Genomic DNA, 23,195 nt, shown 5'->3' with positions numbered 1-23,195 from the left:
TAATATGTACAGATTTTTAAAAAGTATTTTAGATGTGTCTTTGCTAGAGGAGAAAGATTGGGAAATATAAAGGAGAGGATACAAAACAAACAAAAAATTCCAGGAGAAAGAACCCTGTTTATTTACAAACCAGAATGTCTTATTTGACCCACAGAGGTTTATGTTATTGTTGATTTTGGGTGTTTGGGGTCTACTGTTTTCTTTTAAGGAAATGGGAAGGAAATAGCCATTATCAGGCTTGGAGTTTCACTTTGTTTGATCTTGACTAGAAGTTATTATCTGAATCAAAATCTCACAAAACATGTCGACAAATTAGCCAGGGGCACTAAAGGAAGACTTTCAAATTTTAGTTCAGTTTTACCAGAGAACTACAAGTAGTGTTATAGTTGTTTTGTCTTAAAGCAGTTCCTTGAACAGTCTCACTTGACCGTGGAAACCACAGGAAGAGAGAAATCAAAACCTAAAGTTACTGAAAAGTTTAAAAAAAAAGAAAGAAAGAAAAAGAAAGAAAGGGGGCACTTATATAGTAAAAACCATATTTCCCATTCAAACTGTGCTGAGAATTGCTGGTGGGAAAAGTACTATTATGCTACACTGTCGTCGTCTTCTTCTTCTTCTTCTTCTTCTTCTTCTTCTTCTTCTTCTTCTTCTTTAAGAGATCTCGTTGTCTTTATACTGTCAGCGCCTACTTTATAAAAATAAAGCTATTGCGAACTCGGCTGGCCGTGCTGTTCCTAACAGGATTATTAGCAGTGATTTGTCAGCCCCTGTGGTCTCAGTGGGCTCCCTTTCTGCGTGATTTCTAGCGGGTCTCGTCAATTATCAATGCCGATGTCGCTCGCTGTTTGATCAGAAGAAGCATATGGTGCTGCTTGTGGGGCTCCGGGTAATCGCGGGAGGAAAAGAATAGGGGATCGGCGTTCCCGTGCAGGCACAGAAAGAGGGCTGGGGGCGCCCAGGGAGTTGCCGGGCTGGGGGCGCTCGTCTTTGTCGCGCAGATCCCCTGCTGGCTCGGCCGGGGAAGGTTTCCGGCTGGTTTTTGTTGTTTTGGTTTTGTTTTCTAAGAGAGCAAGCTGTCTTAAGTGCTAACTCCACAAATTATAAATCGCGTGATAAGTAGGAAGAACAGAAAGTAAGCTCTTAGCCAACTTCTTATTTTTAAAGAGAGCACTGGCGAAGACTCCCTCTGGGTTCCCCTTGGTGGCCGGCGGATCCCCTGTGGCTACTTTAAGGCGACTGTGCTTTCTGCAGCCCCCTCACCGGCTTCCAGAGCCCGGGCCCCTCCCCTCTCCCCTCTCCCGTGGACTCCAGTGAGTTTATGGGGAGGACGGGATGGACGATGTGTGAACTCTGGGCACATCATTTATTTCTCCGGCTACTGTTGAGCTCATAACTCACTGGCAGTCTCCACCGGTGAGTTGGACAGGGTCATCCGAACAGCTGGCTCCTAGGGATGAGGTTTTAATTTTGAGGATAGAGCAGCTTCAAAAATCCAAAACCCAGACACAGCCCTTTAAAATTTTAAACGATAACAACAACCCCTCACCCCCCGCCAAAATCCCAACATCTTTCAAAGGAGTGGAATAATCATAAGCGGCAAAACCAGGCACAACCTGCAGAGGGTGCTAGATTTGGGTTCAGCTGTGCAGTGAAGACAGCGAGTAGACAAGACTGGGTCTGTGGCAGTGGGGGAAACTGGGTGCTTTCTGTGGAAGTAACCCTTTTTAGGAACGAGAAATGGAAAGAATTTGAAGATGTAGTTCATGTTTACATCTATCTTGATCCCATTCCAGAACATATAGGTCTTAAATTTTGTTCTAAGGATGGAGTAAAATATAGCTATTTCACCATGGTAAGCATTCTGTCACATATAACATGGGGATTTTGCAAGGTATATAATCTAAAATAATCATAAATCTGATGACATCTCAGTTATAGGCACAACAATGACTATAAAACGCCACCGTTTTGGTTCAGATTACATTTCATCTACAGTACTTATTAATATCAAAAGACTTAAATCAACAAACAGAAATCTTTCCATACTTATATCTGAAAAAATAAACAAATTCTTAAAATATAGCTAACCCCCCAATAGTTCCTATCTCCCCCAGGTTCCTGTAGATTCCTTGTCTAGGGGCAAACTTCAACTTTCACTTATCTGAGTAGATAAAATTGAGCTCTTTAAAGAAAAACGAGAGATTGAGAACATAGGAACAGTATATGGGTGGCTGGAATAACTAAGAATAAAGCAATAGATCGGCGGCTTCATACTTTTTAAAAAAAACGCAGGAAAGATTACTGTGAAATCATTAAAACTGCGTATCTCCCATTGGCAGCATATTCCATTCTGAAATAACTTTGCAAAGAAAAAACTTGAGAAATGTATGTCTTTAGTGTTACCAAAGCTAGAAAAGCAGGATAAAAAAGAGAGATGGTGTGCTTTTGTGTGCAAAATAAGACAAACTCAACCAAAAAGACATATCTATTTGTTATCCAAATATAATACAGTTTTGACTGGGGGTGTAGTGGCTTGCTGAACAACCTTTGAAAGGATCAGACATGTTTTCAGATCTATAGCCAGTGGGAATCTTGGTAACATCACACTACCAATTCATTGTAAAGATGTCTTGGGAAAATAAAAATAATCACAGAATTGAAATTAGTAACTGTGCATGATAGGGAGTCCCTACAAAGGCTGGAAGGACAAGAATGATTAAAGAAACCTCCACAGACCCTTTCTATAATATTCACCTCAAGATTGAAATCATTAATCGCCTTATATTTTTTTGAGGCCCAGAACTGAAAGAGAAAAAGAGGCCCCATTTCCCACGTGGATGGGTGATTTAAGGCTGTTTTTCTTGCTGCTCGGGGAAATGATTGAGCATTAGGTTTCCATGTTTATTTTCTTACAGAAGTTTTTCTCATTTAAAAGCCTTTAAGCCCAGTTTACGCTCCACGCTGGTTTTCTCTGTTTAATTCCAGTTTTGATGTTGACTTAAAATGTAGAGTGCAGAACTAAACTCCATACAGAGCATTTGCAAGGCAGATTTATGTGCTAGAAATTGTAGATCAGATCAATGAAAAATATACTTTTATTTTCTTTAAAGGGAGTAGTGACTAATAAAAACAATCACAACAGCAAAACAGGGCACTATAAGCTATAGCAAGTTGCTTTTAAGCAGGGTACAATCGCACACCTGAAGCTAAAATCACACTAAATTTCCAGAGGACAAATATGATTTCTAGGGGAGTTATTTTTCAAACCTGGGGGAAATCTCGGCAGCTTGGAGCTTTTGCAGACACATAAGTGGACACAATTCGAGCCCACGGATTCTGGCTGCATTTCTCTATGTCGGCCCAGGTATTTCTCAAGAGAATGAGGTTTGGAGCCAACTAACACCTTATGATGTTAGCTGTCCACCCATTGCCGGTCTCTGATTCAAGGAATTTTAAATTTTGCATGGGGGGAGGACAACCGTCAAGTATTTAGCAAGGGGGCTGGCTATTTAGTACTAAAACACTGTTCGAGAAGCGCGGGGCAAACTTTCTGCATGGAGTCTCCATCCGGGAGGCGGTCCGGTGCGGAGTCGCTCTTCCTTGGTGGCTCGGGACAGACTGGAGACAGAGACCTTGTAGAAACCTCTGCCGCGCTCGGGTACGCAACGAAGCACGCAGCGGGGAGAAGCCTGTATGCTGCTACTCGCAGGCCAGGTTGGCGCAGTGAGGCCCATTCTGTCCCGGCCGCGGGGGGCCGAAGCCGAGGGGGCGCCAGCTGGAATCTCCGCACGGTCCAGACTAGGTCTCTGCTCTCCAAGGTTCGAGGACGTTCCAGCTCGCCTGCCCAAGCAGAGGCCGGGCCGGTGCGGCCGTGCTCCCTCTGTTATTCGTGCTGCCCGGGCCACTGCCCCAAGGTCGGTCTGTTTAAACCCGAAGTCAAGATCCTGCCGGAGCGGACCGTAGTGCGGCGGTCGAGTCCGGCCGCAAAATGGAACACAAGCCTGACACGCCTGAACAGCGGGGCAACCCCGTCCGCCCACCCGCGCCTGCCTTTGGGGCGATGGCATTGTCCCTCCCGGCCACTTTTGAAGACCTGGAGCCCTGGGGAGACACCACTTGACGTTTTTCAGTGTCACGCAGGCACTGTTGTCAACCCCGAGTGCATTTTCGTCCCACAGTTTACTGAAACCCTTTAGCTCCTGTTCCTTCGCTGCAGCCTATGACGCCGAAGGCCAGCTTGGCTGGCCTGCTCCATCCCAACTTGGAAGCCCTAGCTCCAGGGCCAGAGCTCAGCAAGGGTGCAGAGACAATCAATGCTGTGACCATCAGTCTCCACCCCAGATTTATAACTAACATTAGTGGATTCCCGGGGCGCGGCCAGGGGTCTCAGAGGCGCGCATGGGAGAGCACGGCACTCACTGCCATTGCGGATTGCAGAACACACAGGGGAGTTCGGGACACACACACGGTAGGGTCCTGGCTGCTGCGCGGGACAAAGCCCGGCCTGGCGTTGGATCCTCGCGCTCAGGAGGTTGGCCACACCCTCCAGGTGGCCGGAGGGGGCCTCAAGCGGGGAGGGTCACAGCGCCCGAGGCTTGAGGGTGGGTATGCCTAGTCACAGGAAGCAACCTTCTATCCAGTGACCACTCCTGGCTGTCTACGGGCTTGTCTAAAGGCCCCCAATCTCCGTCCCTCTCTTCCTCAGTGAGCACAGCTTCTGAGGCCCCAGAAGCCCTAACAGGAAGACCGATAAGTTGCTGGACAGGGGTGGTGGAAGGAGCCCAGGTGGCTGAGACAAGGCCCCCCCCCCCCCCCCCCCCCCCCCCCCGGGACCCTATGTTAGGAGCAGAGTTTGGAAGGGCTTTTCCCATTTCAATCACCAAGTTGTGGTCAGATCCTGGGACAGCTCTTCCAGTCCCCTTCCAATTCCTATACTGCCTAAAAGGTGTATCAGGATCTGCAGTCAGATGAAGCTTTCTGGGAACTACTATAAGGAGGACACATTTCTACTGAGATATAGTTTATTTATTAAAGAAAAAGGGAAAAGAACAGTAGACCAAGCTCTTCTCTTCCTCCTCTTCCTGTCTGAGTGAAGGAGGCACTGATGCCAGGTCTGTAATCTATATTTTGTCAAGGGCATGAAATTCATTCCGAAGGAAAAGCTCGATCAATTTATTTTTGCTGCTTGTAATAACACAGCTGGATGATGCTTTGAGCTCACGCTAGACTGGGGCTCATCATTCATTCGCCAAGAACGGGCCTAAATTGTGCCTGTGGGATTAGGTCAATTTTAGTGGATCTACTTCGCCTCATTTGGTTACTAATTGGTTTCTTGTTTTATAAATCGAAATCTCATTTTCAGGAAATTACAAAACCCGTGCAGTCAGTCCATTGAGGTAATCCTTGGGTCAGGGGGTATTTAAATGGAAATGCCTCAACCGAGCACTGAGGGTAAGAGTGAAACTTCGCCCGGGGTTTTCACATGAAATGTGAGCTAGCCCTTTAGATCCATAATAGATACATCCCTTCTAATACTACTTATGTAAATATGATAAACCAGACTTTAAGGAAAGAGCGGGGAGGGGAGAAGCAAAATTTATCTGCTAAGGTTAATGTGGCATATCTTGGAAATCTTCCAAAATAGATTATGTTTTCCTTTGTCTTCGGCCACTTTAGCTGGGGAAAATCCTTTTGTCTAAAACCCGATTTAGTTATCGCCTCCCTCGCAGAGCTCCTTTTCTCCTTTGCAAAAGCCCGTTCCCTCGGCCTCACCGAATTACAAGAGAATCTTTAGATCTTGTTCCCACTGTAATCCTGCCGCAAAGGGAGCTGGTTTCCTCCTCATTTTAAACAGACAATCAAAGGATTTGTGAATTTTCTGCGGTAGGTCAAGTGCAGAAACGAAATCTCAGCTTACCCCCCTCGCCAACTGAAATTGGGTGCGGGAGCGCGTCACCGCGGGCAGGAGGTGAGGGGGTCCGGGGAGAGGGGTCCCTGGCCCACTGCGGGATTTTCGGGAGGCCCAACCCTTGACCCGGGGCTTCCGAAGGTGTTCTGGGAGGGCTGAAGGGCGAGCTCAGCCCTAGGATTAGGTCAGGAAAGCCTGGCAGGTAGAGGAAGGCAGCCAGTGCCTTATAAAACATTAACCCAGACCAAACCGTGCGGCGGCGAGTTCAACCGCAAACATAGAGGAGGCAATGCTCCGTGAAAGCAAAAGGTTCCCTAAAAGGTGTGGGGGTAGAGGCAGGGGAGGGCGAGGGAGGCCCCTGTTAACCTGCGCCAGGCGGGCTGTTTAGTAACCTGCGGGGAAGTCTTATTTTCCCCTCGTAGGCGCATACTAATGAGGCCGCAACCCGAGACAACAAACAGCAGAGGCTGGCGCTGCAGTTCGGAACCAGTACTTAACCCCGAGCCCAGCTCGGGGATTTTCAAATGATTCGGGTCGGGAGGCCGTTCCCGGGCTGTTTCCAGCCGACTTGGGAGAACTTCACCATTTTAGAATAAAGACGTTTGCTGGCCCCAAGCGCAAGCTTCGCACCCTTCCGGAAGACCAGATTCCAGACGCGAGGAGGCCTCTGCCTGCTCCCCGGGCGCCGGGAGCGTCCCGGCCCTTCGCCCCCGCGCAGCCTGGCGCTTCCAGGCCTCGGCCGGGCCCGGGCGCCCACCGGCCAGCGCCACCCGCGTCCCCGGCTCTCCCAGCAGGTTCTTTTCCCTTTCCCCCAGTTTGGCCTCCTCACCCAACAACCCCCATCTTCCTTTCCGCCACTTTTGTGTGTGTGTGTGTGTGTGTGTGTGTGTGTGTGAGCAACGATGAGAAAAATGAACGCGTCGTGCCGGAAAACCAGGCTGGATAGCTTGGCCGAGACCCAAGCAGCGAAGGGAAGGTGACACGGCGGAGGGGTGGGTACAGGTGGCTGTGGCGGAGGCTCTCCTAAACAGTCCAGGAGGACCAAAGCATCTGGGCCGTAGTGTCACTCCTGGGAGGGAAACTGGGGCGGGCTAAAGAGGCAGGAGGGATTGACGAGAGGCGAGGGAGGGAGAGGAGTCCGGCGGCGGGCGGGGAGCATCAGTGTTTGCAGAGCGGTGGGGAAATCGTTAGATTTATTTAGATGTGCAAACACCCAGAAAGACCCGATTCGAGCTTAAGGGGCGCTCCTGGTTACTCGTTACCAGGGTTTTGATCGCTTGCTTAGGAAGCAGCTTCTGGCCAACACATTTTAAGAGTCCAACTCCATGTTTTATTCCGAAAGATCCGCCCTCACCCCCATATTACAATGTGAGTGTGTCTGTCACTGTGTACTTCATGGTGATTTGTACTTTAATGCAGCAAATCAGTAAATCACCCCTCTTTTTGTCATGTTAAACCTTGTTTATTGGTGGAAGAATAAAAGAGTTTAACTACCTAGTAAAATTAATTTCAGCAGCAACACTGTTAAAAAAAATATTACCTGTAAGTAGTTACAGGTAGTATAACCTCTGTCTTAAGTTTCCTCTGCCTTTTTTTTTTTTTCATTTTCTTTCTGCAAACAGGTACTATAGCAGATTCCGTATTAATTTTTTAAAACATCAGCCATGGGTATGCAGAGAATTGTATTTTTTTAGGCATCATCGGAGAAATGATTTCTGGCAAAGCCTGGAAAGATCTTAACGTGGTAGCATCCAGGAGAGAAAGGGGCTGTCTTTGTTAATAGATGGTGCCTGGGAAGTAGAGAAACTGAATGATTGTCTATATCCAATAGGGAACAGGAAATATTGCTTAAGATGGTATAAGCACTTGAAAGCAACTTCAAAAAAAGGGTATACTTTTTTTTTTTTTTTTTTTTTGAAAGGCAAGGTTAGGATGTGTAAATCGAGGGCTGGCTCAGGGTGGGAAGAAGGGGAAGCAGAGGAAGAAGGATTGTTCAGGGATGTTGGTGCTGGGAACCATCCGCAAGCAAACGGATTTCTACGGAGGGAATCGAAGTCAGAGGGCTAGGGGAGGAAAATGGCTGGAGAGCCTGGCAGCCAATGAGAAAGCCCACCAAGGACCAGCTGGACCCTGCTCTAAGCCTCAGGTACTCGCTCCTGGCACTTGCTGGATGTGCGGACACACTCGGCCTCCTGATAAGGAAGATGATGACACTTTGGGAGAGAAACAGTGTCCCTCACCCCTCTAACCACACTAGTGAACCTATGCAAAAGTTAACCGCGGGGGTTCGGTGTCTGCCCCTTCTGGACACAGGCGGTCCTCAAATTCAGCCACTTGGGGTACTGCCAGGAGGGGCTCTCAGCCAGGGCCCTGCCCTCCCGGAGAAACCGACGCCGGTCGGGGAGAGGGAGCCTGACCTCTAAGCAGTCCTTTATAAGTCGAGAGGGCGGGGCCGAAATTTACCCGCTTGCGTCCTAGGAGGTCCCGGTGCGGTCGATCTCGGAGGGTATCGGGTCGTGTGTGCGAACTTGGGGGGTGTGTGACAATAACGGAGAGATTAGACTCAAATTGCTAGCCAGGTCGGAGTCCCATCGCTAAAGGTTGTCTCTTTGTCTCTACAGGACTCGGCGAGGCGTGGGGCCACTCGAGTCGCACCAGCCCTTTGGACAACGTGGGCAGAGAACTGGGCTCCCATTTGCTCCAGGTAATGGCGCGTCAGCACACAGGCTTTGAGGGCTCAGGTGCCTGGCCCCGCACTGGGCTTCTTGATCTTTAGGGAAATGGGATGGGTCCCAGACGTGGACTTCTTGCAGTCCCTACAGCTCCTTCCAAAATTAAAACGTTGAGCTCTTAACCTCATTGGGTGAGGATGGCACCTCTCCAGGCAGAGAGGGAGGCAAGGTGACAATGAGCACGCTAGGTTTAGAAGGGAGTCCCTCAAGGTCCCAAACCAGGATGGCTGAACCGAGGGAGGTGGCCATTTGACACCATTCCGCCAAAAGAACCGAGCACGCTGGGCCAAGCTGCAAAACCACCAGAAATGAAGGATTTACACAGGAATAACGGGAATCTGGTAGAAACGCCCATCAGTGCTTTCAGTCCACACATTCCAGATCCAGCTGGGTCTGCAACTCTTTCGTCTCCTCCCTGTAGCTTGCGAGCTCCCTCCTCTCTCTCCTGAAATCTCACCCCAGGCCAGCCCAGCCCGCGTGCAGACCCTAGCCTACAGACATACAGCTCCCCAGGTAATGAGTTTACCCAATGTGGAGGCGCCCATTACAGCGTTGTTTGCAGTGTACACCGTTTTAAATTGCCCGTTGCCCGTTTAAGTCGCATAGCAAATATTTAAAATAGCAAAACTCCCTGTGGCATTTTTAGGCTTGACACTTGTCTCCCACCCTCTAGCCCCTTATCATTATCCATGTCCACCGCCAGCTCCTCATGTGGGAGCCTCAGACCCAAATAGCACCGTGAGACTCTGAGCGGCTTCTTCCCCGTGGGCCGGGCAGGACCTGCATCTCATGTCTTCCCCGTCCCGCTGCTGCTACTTTGTCCCCCTCACCCCCCACCCCAGTCCTGGAGACAAAAGAGATTCTAGTGCCACAGAGCACAGAAAGGCCAGTGTAAGCATTCCCTCACAGGCCTGGCCTGTGGCCTCCAAACCTCTGAATTAAATAGAAAGGCCTTGTCAGTCTCCTTTCTCAGAGACACCTTCGTCAGTTGTTGCTCAACAACACTCTCCCGCCATCTTTCCATGCTCCCCTCTAATGTCCCTCATCAAAATAAAGGAAAGAACAAAACCCAAACAATCTTCCACTCCTTCCAGTTCTTGCCCCGTCTTTTCCCTCTCCATCCCACACTTCCGGAAGAACTTAATTATCCTCTCAGTTTCCTCACTCACCTTGCTCCCCTCACTTCCACACCCCTGCGGTCTGGCATCTCTCCTAACTGTTGTGCTCTGCCAGGCTCTATCACCTTTTGATATCAGCATAAGGATGCTCATCTCTTACCCTGCCTGACTTTGTTTATTCCACAAATATAGGAGGGCCAAGTATGTGCCAGACAGAAAGTCCTGCCCACATGGAGTTTACATTCCAAGGCCAGCAGCCTTGCCAACCCAGACAGGGACATGACGGAGTATAACAGGTGCTGTGGAGAAAAGTAAGAAGGGGAGGGAGGGGCTGGGTTTGAGTAGTACCACTTAAAATGGGGACATTGCAGAGGACCTCACTGAAAAGAGAACCTCTGGGGAAATCCCTGACAGAGGCGATACTGCTTACTCAACATTCACTCTCTCCCTTGGCTTCTAAAGTAGCACAATTTCCTAGATTCTTCTCCCTCTCTGCTTGCTCCTCTGGTTTCCCCACTGCTCTCTGGCTACAAATGCTGGCATTTCTCCAAAGTTCCACCTCTGTTTCTCCTCTCACAGCTTCAAGGCCTCAGGGTAATCTCAGCCAACACCATCACCTCAACTTCTTTCCCACATTTGCATGACTCCAGCTGGTTTTCAGGCTAGACACCCTTCTGGAGCTCCAGACCGTTCTCTCTTACTGCCAACTGGATATCTGCATCAACCTGAAGTTTAGCATCTCCAAGACAAGGATTCATTTCTTCCCTCCTCCAGTCTTCCACTCATAGAAAAACTCACCATGCTTCCCTAAATTTTCAATCTGGGCTTATGGTGTTAGCCTCTATTCAATGACCTTGAAGTCACTCTAAGCTTCTCTTTCTGCCACTGTTAAATTCCACAACTAGAACCATCTTTGACTTAAACTCTCCCTCTTCCTCATCTGCCTGTGACCACCCAATTTTAGGGTCAACCACCTCTGAAATCTTCATCCCCACTTTTTCCTCCTATAGATCACTGTCCACATTCTGCCATTAAAAATCAAAACAAAATGAAATATAGACACTAGCGTGTGCACGCACACACCCCTAAGCATGCTATTTCCCCTCCTTACCTGCTTAGAAACTGCTGGAAACCTGATGCCTACAGGAACATCTCTGAATTCCTCTGATTGATATCTCAAACTCTCCCGAAAACCCGGCACTGGTGTACTTTCTTAGCCCATCTCTGGCACACCAAGTCCCTCATGCCTGAGTACACCAGATACTCCCTCCTGCCCCCCAATCCCTGCCAAATCATTCCTTCTACCTAGGATACCCTTTCTCTCATCTCCAGTTCAAACGTCCACTTCAAGGCTCTGTCAAAGAGTTCCTCTTAGGCCCTCTGATTCTCCCCCAGGCCTCTGGCCACTCAGCCTCTGGGCCCCTACAGCCCTGTCTCTTTAGCTGTGCTGCCATCATGTCTATCTTTAGCGGGTCACTGCTGCTGGACTTCCAGCAATTTGAGAGCAGAATCTGACGCATCCTTATGTCCCCATTGCCCGGACTAAAGCCTCATTCACAGAGATAGGGGGATAGGAAAAGTCTAGGATAGGAGTTTCTTTCACGGAAAGTCTGTCAGTTTGATGCATCAATGTAAACACACACATATGTGAACACTACACCACTACTCTTACAGACTTGCTGCCTGGAAAGCCTCTCATTTCCTAAACCCCCTTTCCCAGATTCTTTCTGGAGCTACTAGGCAGCTGCCTTCTTTCTGTCTACAAACTTTTCAGACTACCAGCCCTTCCATATGGCTCAGTGCCCATTTCCCAAGCCCTGCTGGTACTCTTTCCATTATAGGATGCTGCCATTATGGAGTCCTCCAAGACTGACACAGGAAACCTTTCATTCTTTCAGTGATCATCCAAGAACATCCCCAAGAACCTACCCACCTCTTTTTGTAGGCTGTGGTCCCTGTCCCCTATGTGTGTGTGTGTGTGTGTGTGTGTGTGTGTGTGTGATAGATATCCATTATATCCATATAGATATAGATATCCATTTTGGTGGATCCTGAGTCTTGGAGGGCAGTAGTCTTGACTGCTCCTTCCTCCGGGCGTCTCCCAGTGGGCCACATATCCCAGATGCTTACATATTTGGATGAACAAGAGAGGGACTCTTGTGGCAGGTATTCTATGCCTTATGTCCTACCAGCTTCTCTACCCTCTCTGTCCACTCTTCTGGCTGAACATCTCTCGTGTTCAGCCCCATGGCCCAGGGGGCTGACTATTCAACTCTGTTTCTATCTCCCTAGACCCTGGATGGCTTCATCTTTGTGGTGGCCCCAGATGGGAAGATCATGTACATCTCAGAGACAGCCTCAGTCCACCTGGGTCTTTCTCAGGTAGGTGAGTGGTCCATACCTCCAGCCTTCCATGTTTATACTGAGAGCTGGAGACCCACAGTAAGGGTCGGGGTGCGTTCCCAAAGCTCTTATATGTGCATTTCTGGAACTGGAAACATCTCAGCTGGCAGATCTGCGTCTCCTTTTTCCTCTACTTCCCTATTCTCACCCCTTATTCTGTTACCTTTTAGAGTTCCTACCATAAGTCAAACACCATGGGTGGCGGTTGCTTACTAAAGTCTAAAAATGTCTAAAAAAGTCTAAAGATGTGTTCACTTGAACATTGTCAGAGAACTACTACTGCTAGTACTACTATTACTGTAATTACTATTACAGTAATGAGGAAGCTGAGGCTTAGATAGACTGCAATAGGTAGCCAACCACACAACTGGGTTAAAACTCAGGGCTGACCCTGAAGCTTTCGCTCCTGTCCTCACAGCCCTGTAGACACCCTGGTCCAATCTTCTAGCCCTGCATGGGCATTCCTCCAACTCGGAGAAGCTGATACCCCCCTCTTTACAGGTAGAGCTGACTGGGAACAGCATTTACGAATACATCCACCCCGCGGACCACGACGAGATGACCGCGGTGCTCACGGCCCATCAGCCCTACCACTCTCACTTCGTCCAGGGTAAGCGGCGCGAGCCTCTGACACTTGGGCCCATCTCCCTTGGCTTGTGGCTTTTCCCCCCCTTAGGCAAGGCAAGGGCGGGGGCAGGGACTGGGTCGCGGCACCACCCATCTCCCTGGCTCACAGCCTGCCCTTCCCTCCGCTCCTCTCTCCCAGAGTATGAGATCGAGCGCTCCTTCTTCCTGAGGATGAAGTGCGTCTTGGCCAAGAGGAACGCGGGCCTCACGTGCGGTGGCTACAAAGTGCGTGGCTGAGAGGGACGGTCCGACCCGCGTGTAGGGGAAAAGGGCAGGACAAGAGGAGCTTGCGGCGTGGGAGGGACATTGCTGCGTCCCCGACTGCCCCGACGGCATCCCCACCCCCGCACGCGTCGCAGCGCTGCCTGCCCGGGAACACCTGGAGAGTTGTCATTTGTGAACACTTGGCGGCTACTAAGTTTTAAGACTTAGTTTCACTGTGTCCGGTTAAGGCCGGGCCGCTGGGACTCTTAATCTGGGGCTTAAAATGGGCTTTAGGGGTGTGCAAAGCGTCTGAAATGGTGGGTCATTTTTGCGGATTCTAGAGTTTACGCACAGCGTCAGATTCCGACCCCAAGGGGTTACGAACCAGAGCTTTAGCTCGAATCCATGGTTCTCCGGTTCGGTGAGATGAAGCACGATTAGAATGCAGGTTCCAGAGCCCCACTATCCGCTTTTGAGGAGTTCGGGTCGGCAGGTGTTGCCAGGCCTCTGCATTTTTACACGCTCTCAGGTGGATTCTGTGGGGCAGGACAGTCATTTCCTTGAGACGCTGGTGCTCCAATAACTTTGGACCTCTCAGTGCGGGGGCGAGGCCCACCCGGCCTTTGTGGCCCCGGGGGGTCGCCGAGTATTTCAATCCCTTACCCACCTTTTTGGAGACGTTTCCGGGTTGGGGCTGAGTCTCTCCCCCACCTTTCACCCTCCGCTGCAGGTCATTCACTGCAGCGGCTACCTGAAGATCCGCCAGTACAGCCTGGACATGTCCCCCTTCGATGGCTGCTACCAGAACGTGGGCCTGGTGGCCGTGGGCCACTCGCTGCCTCCCAGCGCCGTCACGGAGATCAAGCTGCACAGCAATATGTTCATGTTCCGCGCCAGCCTGGACATGAAGCTCATCTTCCTGGACTCCAGGTGGGGGGCCGAGGCGGGAAAGGATCACGCTAGCGGGAGAGGGGTCTTGCTCAGTGACTGAGAGCTCTTCCTCGACCTTCTGAGCCCATTCTGCAGACGGGGCGACTCACGCGGCCCTGCGGAGGGGGGCGGGAGCCCAGGTCTGAGATGGCTGTCCCGGGCGGGGCGGGGTGGGTGGGGGGGCATCCCGGCTCTCTGAGCTCATCCGCGAGGCCTGCTCTCGGCAGAGTGGCGGAGCTGACGGGGTACGAACCTCAGGACCTAATCGAGAAGACTCTGTACCACCACGTGCACGGCTGCGACACCTTCCACCTGCGCTGCGCCCATCACCTGCGTAAGGCACCGCTGTTGCCCGCACGGGTCTCAGCCCCGCGCGTCGCGGGGAGGGGAGAGGGCGTGATTTCAGTCCGCAGTGAGCGGAAGGGTGGGAGCCCTGCTAGCCGGGTGGTGGTGCGAGGCCCTTGCCAGGGAGCGGCTGCTCCAAAGCTGAGACCAACCTTGTTTCTTTCATGTCCGCGGGAAGAGTTTCCGAGTTTCTGAGTAAATTTTCCCCAGGAGGGGTTTTATGCTTCCCCTCCTGCCCGCTGCACACCTCACTGAAGACAGGAATAAAAACTGAAGCTAGCCCACTTGACTCACGTGCACCGACCTGCTTCGGCTTTTGTTAGAGCTTTGCTTTGAACTTAATTTCGAGGAACAGGGACCCTGAGTCTCTGAGTTCAGCTGCCCACCCCACCTTCCTTAGTTAGAAAGCTGAAAGGGGAAATCCCCCAATTTTAAGCGTCCCCCACCCCTTTGCCAATCGTTAGGGACTGGAGGACGTGATGCAAAGTAACAGAACAATCTATTCCTTTGGGAATGTAGGGGTTGTCTCTCCCTCCTGCCTGGGCGCGATTAGGGCCCATAGGGACCCGCACTCCCACCGCCAGGGGTTGCATTTGGGCCGGATTAGCAGCTGATTCTTCACTCCCAGCAGCCTTTTGTCTTTCCCATCAGTGCTCGTGAAGGGGCAGGTGACCACCAAGTACTACAGGTTCCTGGCGAAGCACGGTGGCTGGGTATGGGTGCAGAGCTATGCGACCATCGTCCACAACAGCCGCTCCTCCAGGCCACACTGTATCGTCAGCGTCAACTATGTCCTCACGTGAGTGCAAGTCTGGAACACTTCGCCCACTCCAGGCAACCCTGGTCTCCAAGAGGGTGGTGGGCACTGCGGGTTAGAGGAGACTGGGGTCCACTGGGGCGCAGGCAGGTTCTGACCCCACAGCAGGCTGTGCTGGGAGGCAGCAGCTTGAGCACGTTTATCTTTACAAAGTTATATTCCAAGGAAAGATTTAGGAGTTTTTCCATCTACAGTCTATATTTGCTTCCTGCTCCCTCTCTCTCTTTTAACCTTTTAAGCGAACTCTGCATTAAATAAAACTTAATGCGGCAGAAAGAAAAAAGAGGGAGAGAGAGAGGAAAGGGTCCGACGTACGGAGCCATTTATGGTTAACAAACAGGACATCTGGTTCACTTTTTCAAATCTGGGTTTGAAGTTCTTAATTTTAACCAGAGACTCCAAAGTTAAGAGTTCTGAGAGAATGATTCTTCCGTTGAAACGCAATGGGGGTTTAAGTGACCAGGCGGGTGTTAATTTAACCTCCAGAAAGCAAAGGGACCCAGGCTAATGCCACGAATCTTGGCGGGTGCCCAGGCCCCACGCGTTCTGGGACCATCTCACGAGGTGAGGAGCTGGCCTTGGGGTGCCAGCAACGGGCACAGTTGACTGGGCTGGACGGCCTTGGTGGCGGCAAAGGAACCTTATTCTTTCTAGAAACAATAATCATTTCTGGTCCGCGGTGTGGCCCGGCAGGCTGATCACGTGGCCTGGTGTGCGGCTGGTGAAGAAAGCGCCTTCTGTATAATGTTTGTGAAGTTGAATTGCTCAGGTTTGAAGCCTTTATGAAGAGCCCTTTTGTGTGCACAGTTTCTGGGTTTTTTTGGGTAGTCACTGAAATTCTTGTGATTTTAGGGGACCTCAGGAGTTATTTACTCTGGAAGCATTGACACACCCAGCGCTTAGTAGAAATGCTATTTTCTCATTGGGAAGTTAGTTAAGGGTTTCTGTTTGGAATCACACTATACTAATAGGCCACGAGGACTCTCCACTCATTCCACCTCGTTTTAAATCACCAAATTAAAAATGTAGTGCTTGAAAATATGGTGCTTGGAAATAGACTATTTACTCTGTGGCCTGTTTAATAAGAAATTTTAATTCAATAGACTTCAGAAATGACTTTGGTTTAAATGAGGATTCAGTATTCAAGAATAATAGCTGGTTATTAAGAGGAATCTTTTTATTCCTTTCATTTAATAAATGGCATTAAAATAAATACTGTTGGGTTTTTGTAGTAGCAAGAAAGCTGTGGATTTTAATACGAGCCGAAAACATACCAATATTTTGGGTATCATGAAATAAAACCGTCTATTTTATGAATGCATTTTTTATATTATCAAAGTACACATAAGGGAAAATGGCAAAGCATAATTCATAAAATAAGCCACTCTGTGAAGCAAAAGTATTAAGGAGTGAAAAATTATGTCTGCTTACCATGGAAAGGAAATGGACATTCTTTAAGAAGGTGCTTTGTATGGCTGAGACATCACAATTCTTATCCATGCACTCTGTTCTCTGGTGGGTGCCTGTGGTTAGTAATCATTTTTTATCAAACAGCAGGGTATATAGTCACACAGACCCACATAAATGATCAGAATGCAAGTTAGACCTCCCAAAGGGTAAGCTTAATTTATGTTTGGAGTCATTTTGAAATATTCTGTTCTGTTTTCCAGTGGATAAGTGTACTTCCTTTCTTCTCTTGACTCTGTCCTTCAGTTCACACACTTCTCCAGAGCTGCAGGATTAGGCTACCAACTTTATATCAGATTAAAAAGATGTAATGAGGATAAATGATTTTCAGAAGGAAAAATAGCAAGGCTCATATTTTTCTCAATGTTTTATACCTCGGAATGAAAATGGAAATAAACACACAGAAGCACGCAAGATGAAAAGCTGAAATTGATTACCCTTTTATGAGCCTCAACTCCAATCCTTTGTATAAAAATTCTTAAGACAATTTTTATAGCTGCAAATGTGGAAACTGCCTTAGACGAAATGTCATCAAGTGGCTCTGTGTGTGTTGACAGGATTTTCATAATGACATAATGAACAGGTTGCAGTTTGTTTGATGTGTATATCACACATCTGGCTGGAAGTTACTAATTTACATTGTCTTAGCAAATTAAATAGATGGCTATTGATTCTCTATGGTAGCAGTGAACTACCACATACATTTGTTCTCAAGGCTAGTTCTCTTTGCAGCCTGAGAATGATAAGTGAATTCTTTCCAAATATACTACCTCAAACAATGTACTTAAAACCACAATTGGGCAGGCCAGATGTTTTCCCAATTTAGACATGTTAGTAGCATACATTTTTCAGGGATTGTCGTATCATGAAAGTAGAGAGAATTTTAAATAAGCATTGGTTATATGAAGGAGTGACATTGATGGAAGCTGCATTCATAAGAAACTCATTTTTTCAAATTTCCTGATGGCCAATTTATCGTTGAAGTTAAAACATGCCTAGAAATACTCATCATTATTATCTGACAAAAGTGATGATGAATAGAAATATTCAGTAACCTTGTTCTAATAAGCAGCCGCATCTGCGAATACAGGCATTTTAGAGGCTGAGGTAACCGTCTTTGTACGACCATCACACACGTGTTGGTGTTCTGAAAATCTACAGAGGAAAGGGAGAGGACACTATGATTAAATTTTTAAAAACTCTTTTAATTTTTCTCTGGGTGCTTGAGGGTCCCTAAAGCTTATACAGCTCTTCATTAAAACTCAGAAACAAAAACAAAAACAAAACAAAAGGCTTCTCTCAAACCAAAAGACTGACCAGTTCGTGATTTTCTGTAAGACACACATACCTGTTAGCTTTATGTTCCACATTGAAAAAAAAAAATCATTCTTATAGGTCTTGAGTGCCCATGGGCTTTGAAATAAGTGTTCAGTAGGACAGGCCACTCTCCCTGATTATTTTCAGGAGGATAGATGAATGGAGATACTGTCTAGTAACACTGAATGTTGGGGAAAGTCCAGACAAGTATGAAGAGTATAAGGAATTCTGTGTAAAAACTGAGTAATTTTCTTATATTCATATTTCCTTGGGTTTGTTTAATTAGTAGTACTAAATATTCATAGCCAGTTCAGATGGAAAACATTAGTACTCAATGTGAAGAAAATTGAAATTGTGGAACAACCAATAAACTATGAATAGTAATTTCTAGAAAAATTAAGAAGAATCTTGATTCTTTTTAGGTTATTAAACTTCATATGTTATAAAAATAAAACTTTAAAAATCTACTTTTAAGGATAAATCATAGAAGTATAAAAATCGCATTTTAAAATGTTTAAGGACATCAATTTTTCAAACATACAGAAAAATTGAGAGATGAGTACAGTGAATACCCACACATCGTCTATAATATAAGCCATTTTTGTTTTATCTCCTTTTCTATCTATATGTATGTCTCTGTGTATGTGCATTCTTTTTCCACTAAATTATTTCAAAGTAAGCCACAAACATCATGATTCTTCATCTTAAATAACATTCTCTTACATAGTTACTGTACCATTTATAGCGGCACATGTGTGTAGAAGGTTACAAAAATGTTCATGAGATCTAGTTTACTGATGCCATTAAAAACAATCTGTCACTGACATTCATCAAGTACTCACTGATATATGACCTCAGTAAGTTGACTGATAGTTGGTGTTTCGTGAGGGGACTTCCATGGGATATAGTTGTAAATGCTAGTGTATTTTAAATTAGACTTCTAGTAAGAATTATAAGTTAATACAATTCTGACATTGTTCTCTGGAAAGTAAAAGAGAGAGATTTTGAGAGTTATTTTGGTAACTTGGGAATCACAGACTTAATATCTTTAACCATTTTTTGTTGGTGAGGGAGGCTTCTCTGCGTACATCCTAAGTTTAGGATCGAATGTTGTTTTAGTGGAAAATCTCACAAACTGCTTTAGAGTGATTCATCGAACACATAGGAATTTTCTATGTTAAAATTTCTATTTCAGTGTTATAAAAAGCAGAACAAATAGACAATTTGAATTAGTGGTCTATGCAACACTACCTGCTAAGTAATCCTTTGCATTTATAGAAAAGTTTGGGCAAAATGCCAAAGGAGACATAACTTCCTTCATGTAAAAGAAAAAAAAAAGGGGGTCTCTACATTGTAATTATTGCAGGTCCAATATTTTTGCTTTTCTTTTCACAAAACATCTGTAGTTCCCACATTTATTTATTTATTTATTTTAAAAATATTTTATCTTTTTAGTTACCACATTTAAAAAGGGTCTTTAAGTATTATCATATTCTGTGACTATAAAGCCTTATGTATAAATTTATCACAAGGCAGCAGATGTTAAAATATGTTCATGTTAGTTTGCTCTTTCAAGTGTATTGATAGTGCTGAGTGAAGTTCAGCATTTAAATTAAAAATTATTTTTTTATTAATTTAAATTGTTATTACTACTAGGAAAGTTTAGAAAATGCTTTTTAAAAACTTGACCAACAATATATAAAGTTATAGAAATAGATTTTATTTCTCTGGTTAACAAAACCATTTTTTATATTATAAATAATGTCAAATAATGTCAAATGCCTTTTGACTTAACAAGCCATAGCAAAATATAAAATAATTTACTCTCATGCTTTGGATTTGTGGAGCACTAGTTGCTTAGATTTAATTTTTTGATCATTAAAAATAATAATCATGCTCTAATGTATACCCGTAAATTAGATTGATCCTTAATTGTGTTTAATCTTTATTATAATAATATTGAACATCAAAGCCCCAGTTGTCCTTTTTAAATGATCTTTTAAGTAAGTGACTGATTACAGAAATGAATTGAAGACACATTTGTATAAATGGTAATTTTTAACAGTAAAAACTATTAATAGTAATTAATAGTGATTTTATAACTACTAAAACACTTTATTAAAAGAAAGTGCTCGGGGATTTAGTCTGTTTTATAGTTCATACCACCAGTACTCACTTAAATAATGTTATCCTTCATATCCTTTTTACTTATTGTAATTTTTTAATCAAAATGATCTGTATTTAGTTTTGAATTCATCATTTATGTACGAATTTTGTATTATTATTATTATTACAAGTGCTGAATATAGCATAATCACAAAAGCTGAGTATTTCTTTCAAAGAGCTGTCACATTCATTACCTAGTTTGCTCCTTTGATAGCTCTGTATGAGGGTGAGGGCAGGGATTTTCTAGGTGAGGAAACTGACATCAGATATGCCAATAAGTGGGGAAGCCAGGATTAAAGCCTGGGGTATTGACTCCTACTGTATGCCAGGTGGTGGGCAGAGGTAGTTGCAGGGGAGAAAATATCTGGTAGAGAGGGATGGATTTAAATGGGTGAGGCCTATGTTCAGCCCACCCACCTGCCGGATAAGCTTTCATCTGATCTCATGATAGAAAATTAAAAAGCTGTTTCTCTGTTGCTGCTTCATAAATATGTACAGATATTGACAATATAGTGGTTTAAATTTAGCAATGCTCTTTTCTCAGTCACATTCAATTAAAAATATATCTTCTCCCCACTGTCTCACTAAGGACATTTTCATTTTATAAGAAAAAAATGTGGCCTGCATACATTTCAGTTTCTCCCTGAGTTCCTTGCCTTTAGTTTACATAGATACATTCTTGCTATTCCTAAGTATTTCATTTCTGCAACCAGACTTAATATTTTATGTTTTTGTTAAATGTGTTAAAACAAACGTCAGTGGATTGGCAAGCTAAATCATCCTTTTCATCAGAGGAGACACAAATGACCTCCCATGGCAATGGGGTATTTCCTAAATAGTGTTCCGCTTTTGAGGTTCCTGGGTGGCTCAGTGGATTAAAGCCTCTGCCTTTAGCTCAGGTCATGATCCCACCATACTGGGATTGAGCCCCACATCAGACTCTCTGCTCTGCAGGGAGCCTGTTCCTCACCCCGCCTCCCCCTCACGCCCCCCCCCCACCTACTTGTGATCTGTTAAATAAATAAATAAAATATATATTTTTAAAAAGTAGTGTGTGTGTATATATATATATATATACTAGTAGTGTGTATATATATATATACTAGTAGTGTATATATGTATATATTATATATATATATATATATATTTTTTTTTTTTTTTTAATTTTGAGGGAAAATGGCAGAAAATGGTGTCTCCTGGGGATTCTGTTGGTGGAGGGAGGCTTGGGATGCAGAGGCTCCCAGCATAAGTGAGTCATTCTTGGCCCTTTGGCAATGCTGCTACTGGGCTGCTTCCCTCTCCCCAGGCTTCTCTGGCCTCCATTCCTTTCTTTGTTCTTGCCCTGCCTGACCTGGAGGGCGCTGAGTCACAGGACTTCTTCTTTAAAAGATTCCTATGGGGAGGCCCTTGGTATGTGCTAAATGACCAGCCTGACCACTCTTCTCTGGCTGTTGGGGCCGAAAGCATTCTGACGGTTGCTTCTTATCGTGGAACAACATGGTCATTAACTTCCTGAAGGCAGGGATATACATGTGATTGCAAATGGACAAATGCAAATGAAACTTTACTGGAACTCCTGAGAAGTATGTTTTCATCTTCTGACTTCATTTGTCTGACTTCACAGTTTGTTTCGTGAACACTGTTACGTTGATTCAAGGTGTGTGTATGTATGTGTGTGTGTGGGTGGGTGGATTATGCATGTCTTGATGATTTAGTAAGAGGTTGTTACTTATTTCCATGTACCCAATGCTTTCCTGTTTGTTCTCACGGGCTTGTGGCATCTTTCCAGGTGAGCAGGTAGTGATAGAAAATTCATCTGGGTTGAAGTGCCAGTGTCTATGCCTCAGTAGTCCTGCAGAAAGGATTGGTTAGAGTTTAGATGAAACCTGGAAATGTCTGAGTGCTTATCAGTAGAGGAATTTCATTCTGGAATTCCGTTCTGTCTTGTTTGAGGGGGTAACTTCTCCACTTCCTTCTCCTGCCTCAGGCATTCTGAGGTCTAGGGAGCTGGCAGGGGTGAGAAAGGTGGTCCATGGTGATGGCAGGGCAAGGGGGGTGGTGAGAAGAGAACTTACTTTTATGGAGCATTGACAATGCTTAGGGTCTGGCCGAGGCTGGACCATCTGTTTACCATCTGTGACTTTTACTCTGGGAGGTTATATTGCAGTTGGATTGTGATTTTGTTTTTATAAAATCCCACAGTATCATTGGAAGCAACCTGCAAGGGAAAGGCATGGGCTTTGGTCTCAGATGTATCTGGGTTTGAATATGCTTTGCTGTGTTATAGCTACGAGACTCTGAGCACAGCTCTACTTCTTTGAGCCTCATTTTCCCCATCCGTGCAATGGGGATATTTTTACTCACCTTTTAAGGACTGAGGAAAATTAAATAAAGTAATGTATATATACAGCACAGAACCTGGCAGAAAGCAGATGCTCAAAATAACTGTTGTTATCAGCTCTTGCCAATTATGTGATGTCAGCTGAAAAAGTTTGAAAAGGGAGGAGTGGTTCCCTTTTTAACTTGAATTGCTATATCTTCAAATTCACAAATATAAGTGTTTATCTTCCTTCCCCTCCCCAGTTCCTCAAGACACACATCTCCAAGTGTTGCGCTCTTCTTTGTGGGTGATGGTTTCTATAGTTTGGTTAAACTCACCCTGTTTTTCATTGCTGTCGTTATGTATTCTACAGGGAGCTGAGCTTTGTGCTTGGAGGGAAGGAAGCCAATATTTATTGAGCACCTTATTTGTCCCAGGCAAAGTGGAAGGTGCATTACAGGGAAAAAGAAGGTTCTCGGAACCTAGCTTTTATCAAATTTCTAAAGTTAATTTAGTTGGAACCAATATTTGCCAACTTTACCAATGTCAGTAGTTATAATTTAAAGTGATTAAAACATGCAGTACTGGCCTTTTTGATGGTGTCCAGTAGAATGTTTGTAAATTTCCTTTAATCTGTATGGCCTGGGGTTTGGACAAATCAAGTGTTTCAGAGAGTACACCAGAGTGCAATGATTTGTTGCATGAATATACGAAGCAGAGGTCTTAGCATCTCTTGAGGAGTTTACAATTTAGTTGGAAAAGTAGAAGAGTTCCATTTAAGTATTTAAGAACTCAGATTAGTACAGTTGGAAAGGATACCCTTGGGCTATTTGTTGAGAGC

The 23,195-nt window shown here is 45.8% G+C and overlaps 1 protein-coding gene across 1 annotated transcript in view; it reads left to right on the top strand.

Moving 5' to 3' along the window:
* Positions 1-23,195, top strand: part of SIM1 (SIM bHLH transcription factor 1) — a 74,343-nt gene that overhangs the window by 2,546 nt on the left and 48,602 nt on the right. The window contains exons 3-9 of the mRNA XM_059401112.1: positions 8,530-8,612; positions 12,051-12,144; positions 12,667-12,771; positions 12,928-13,013; positions 13,723-13,922; positions 14,150-14,256; positions 14,919-15,066. Of these exons, the coding sequence (XP_059257095.1) occupies positions 8,530-8,612; positions 12,051-12,144; positions 12,667-12,771; positions 12,928-13,013; positions 13,723-13,922; positions 14,150-14,256; positions 14,919-15,066 (823 nt within the window). The remainder of the gene's footprint in view (positions 1-8,529; positions 8,613-12,050; positions 12,145-12,666; positions 12,772-12,927; positions 13,014-13,722; positions 13,923-14,149; positions 14,257-14,918; positions 15,067-23,195) is intronic.

This window comes from Mustela nigripes, chromosome 5 (assembly GCF_022355385.1).
Source record: "Mustela nigripes isolate SB6536 chromosome 5, MUSNIG.SB6536, whole genome shotgun sequence".
Classification (NCBI taxonomy): Eukaryota; Metazoa; Chordata; class Mammalia; order Carnivora; family Mustelidae; genus Mustela; species Mustela nigripes.
Note: the sequence above shows the minus strand (reverse complement) of the source record. Positions and strands in the feature narration are given on the sequence as shown.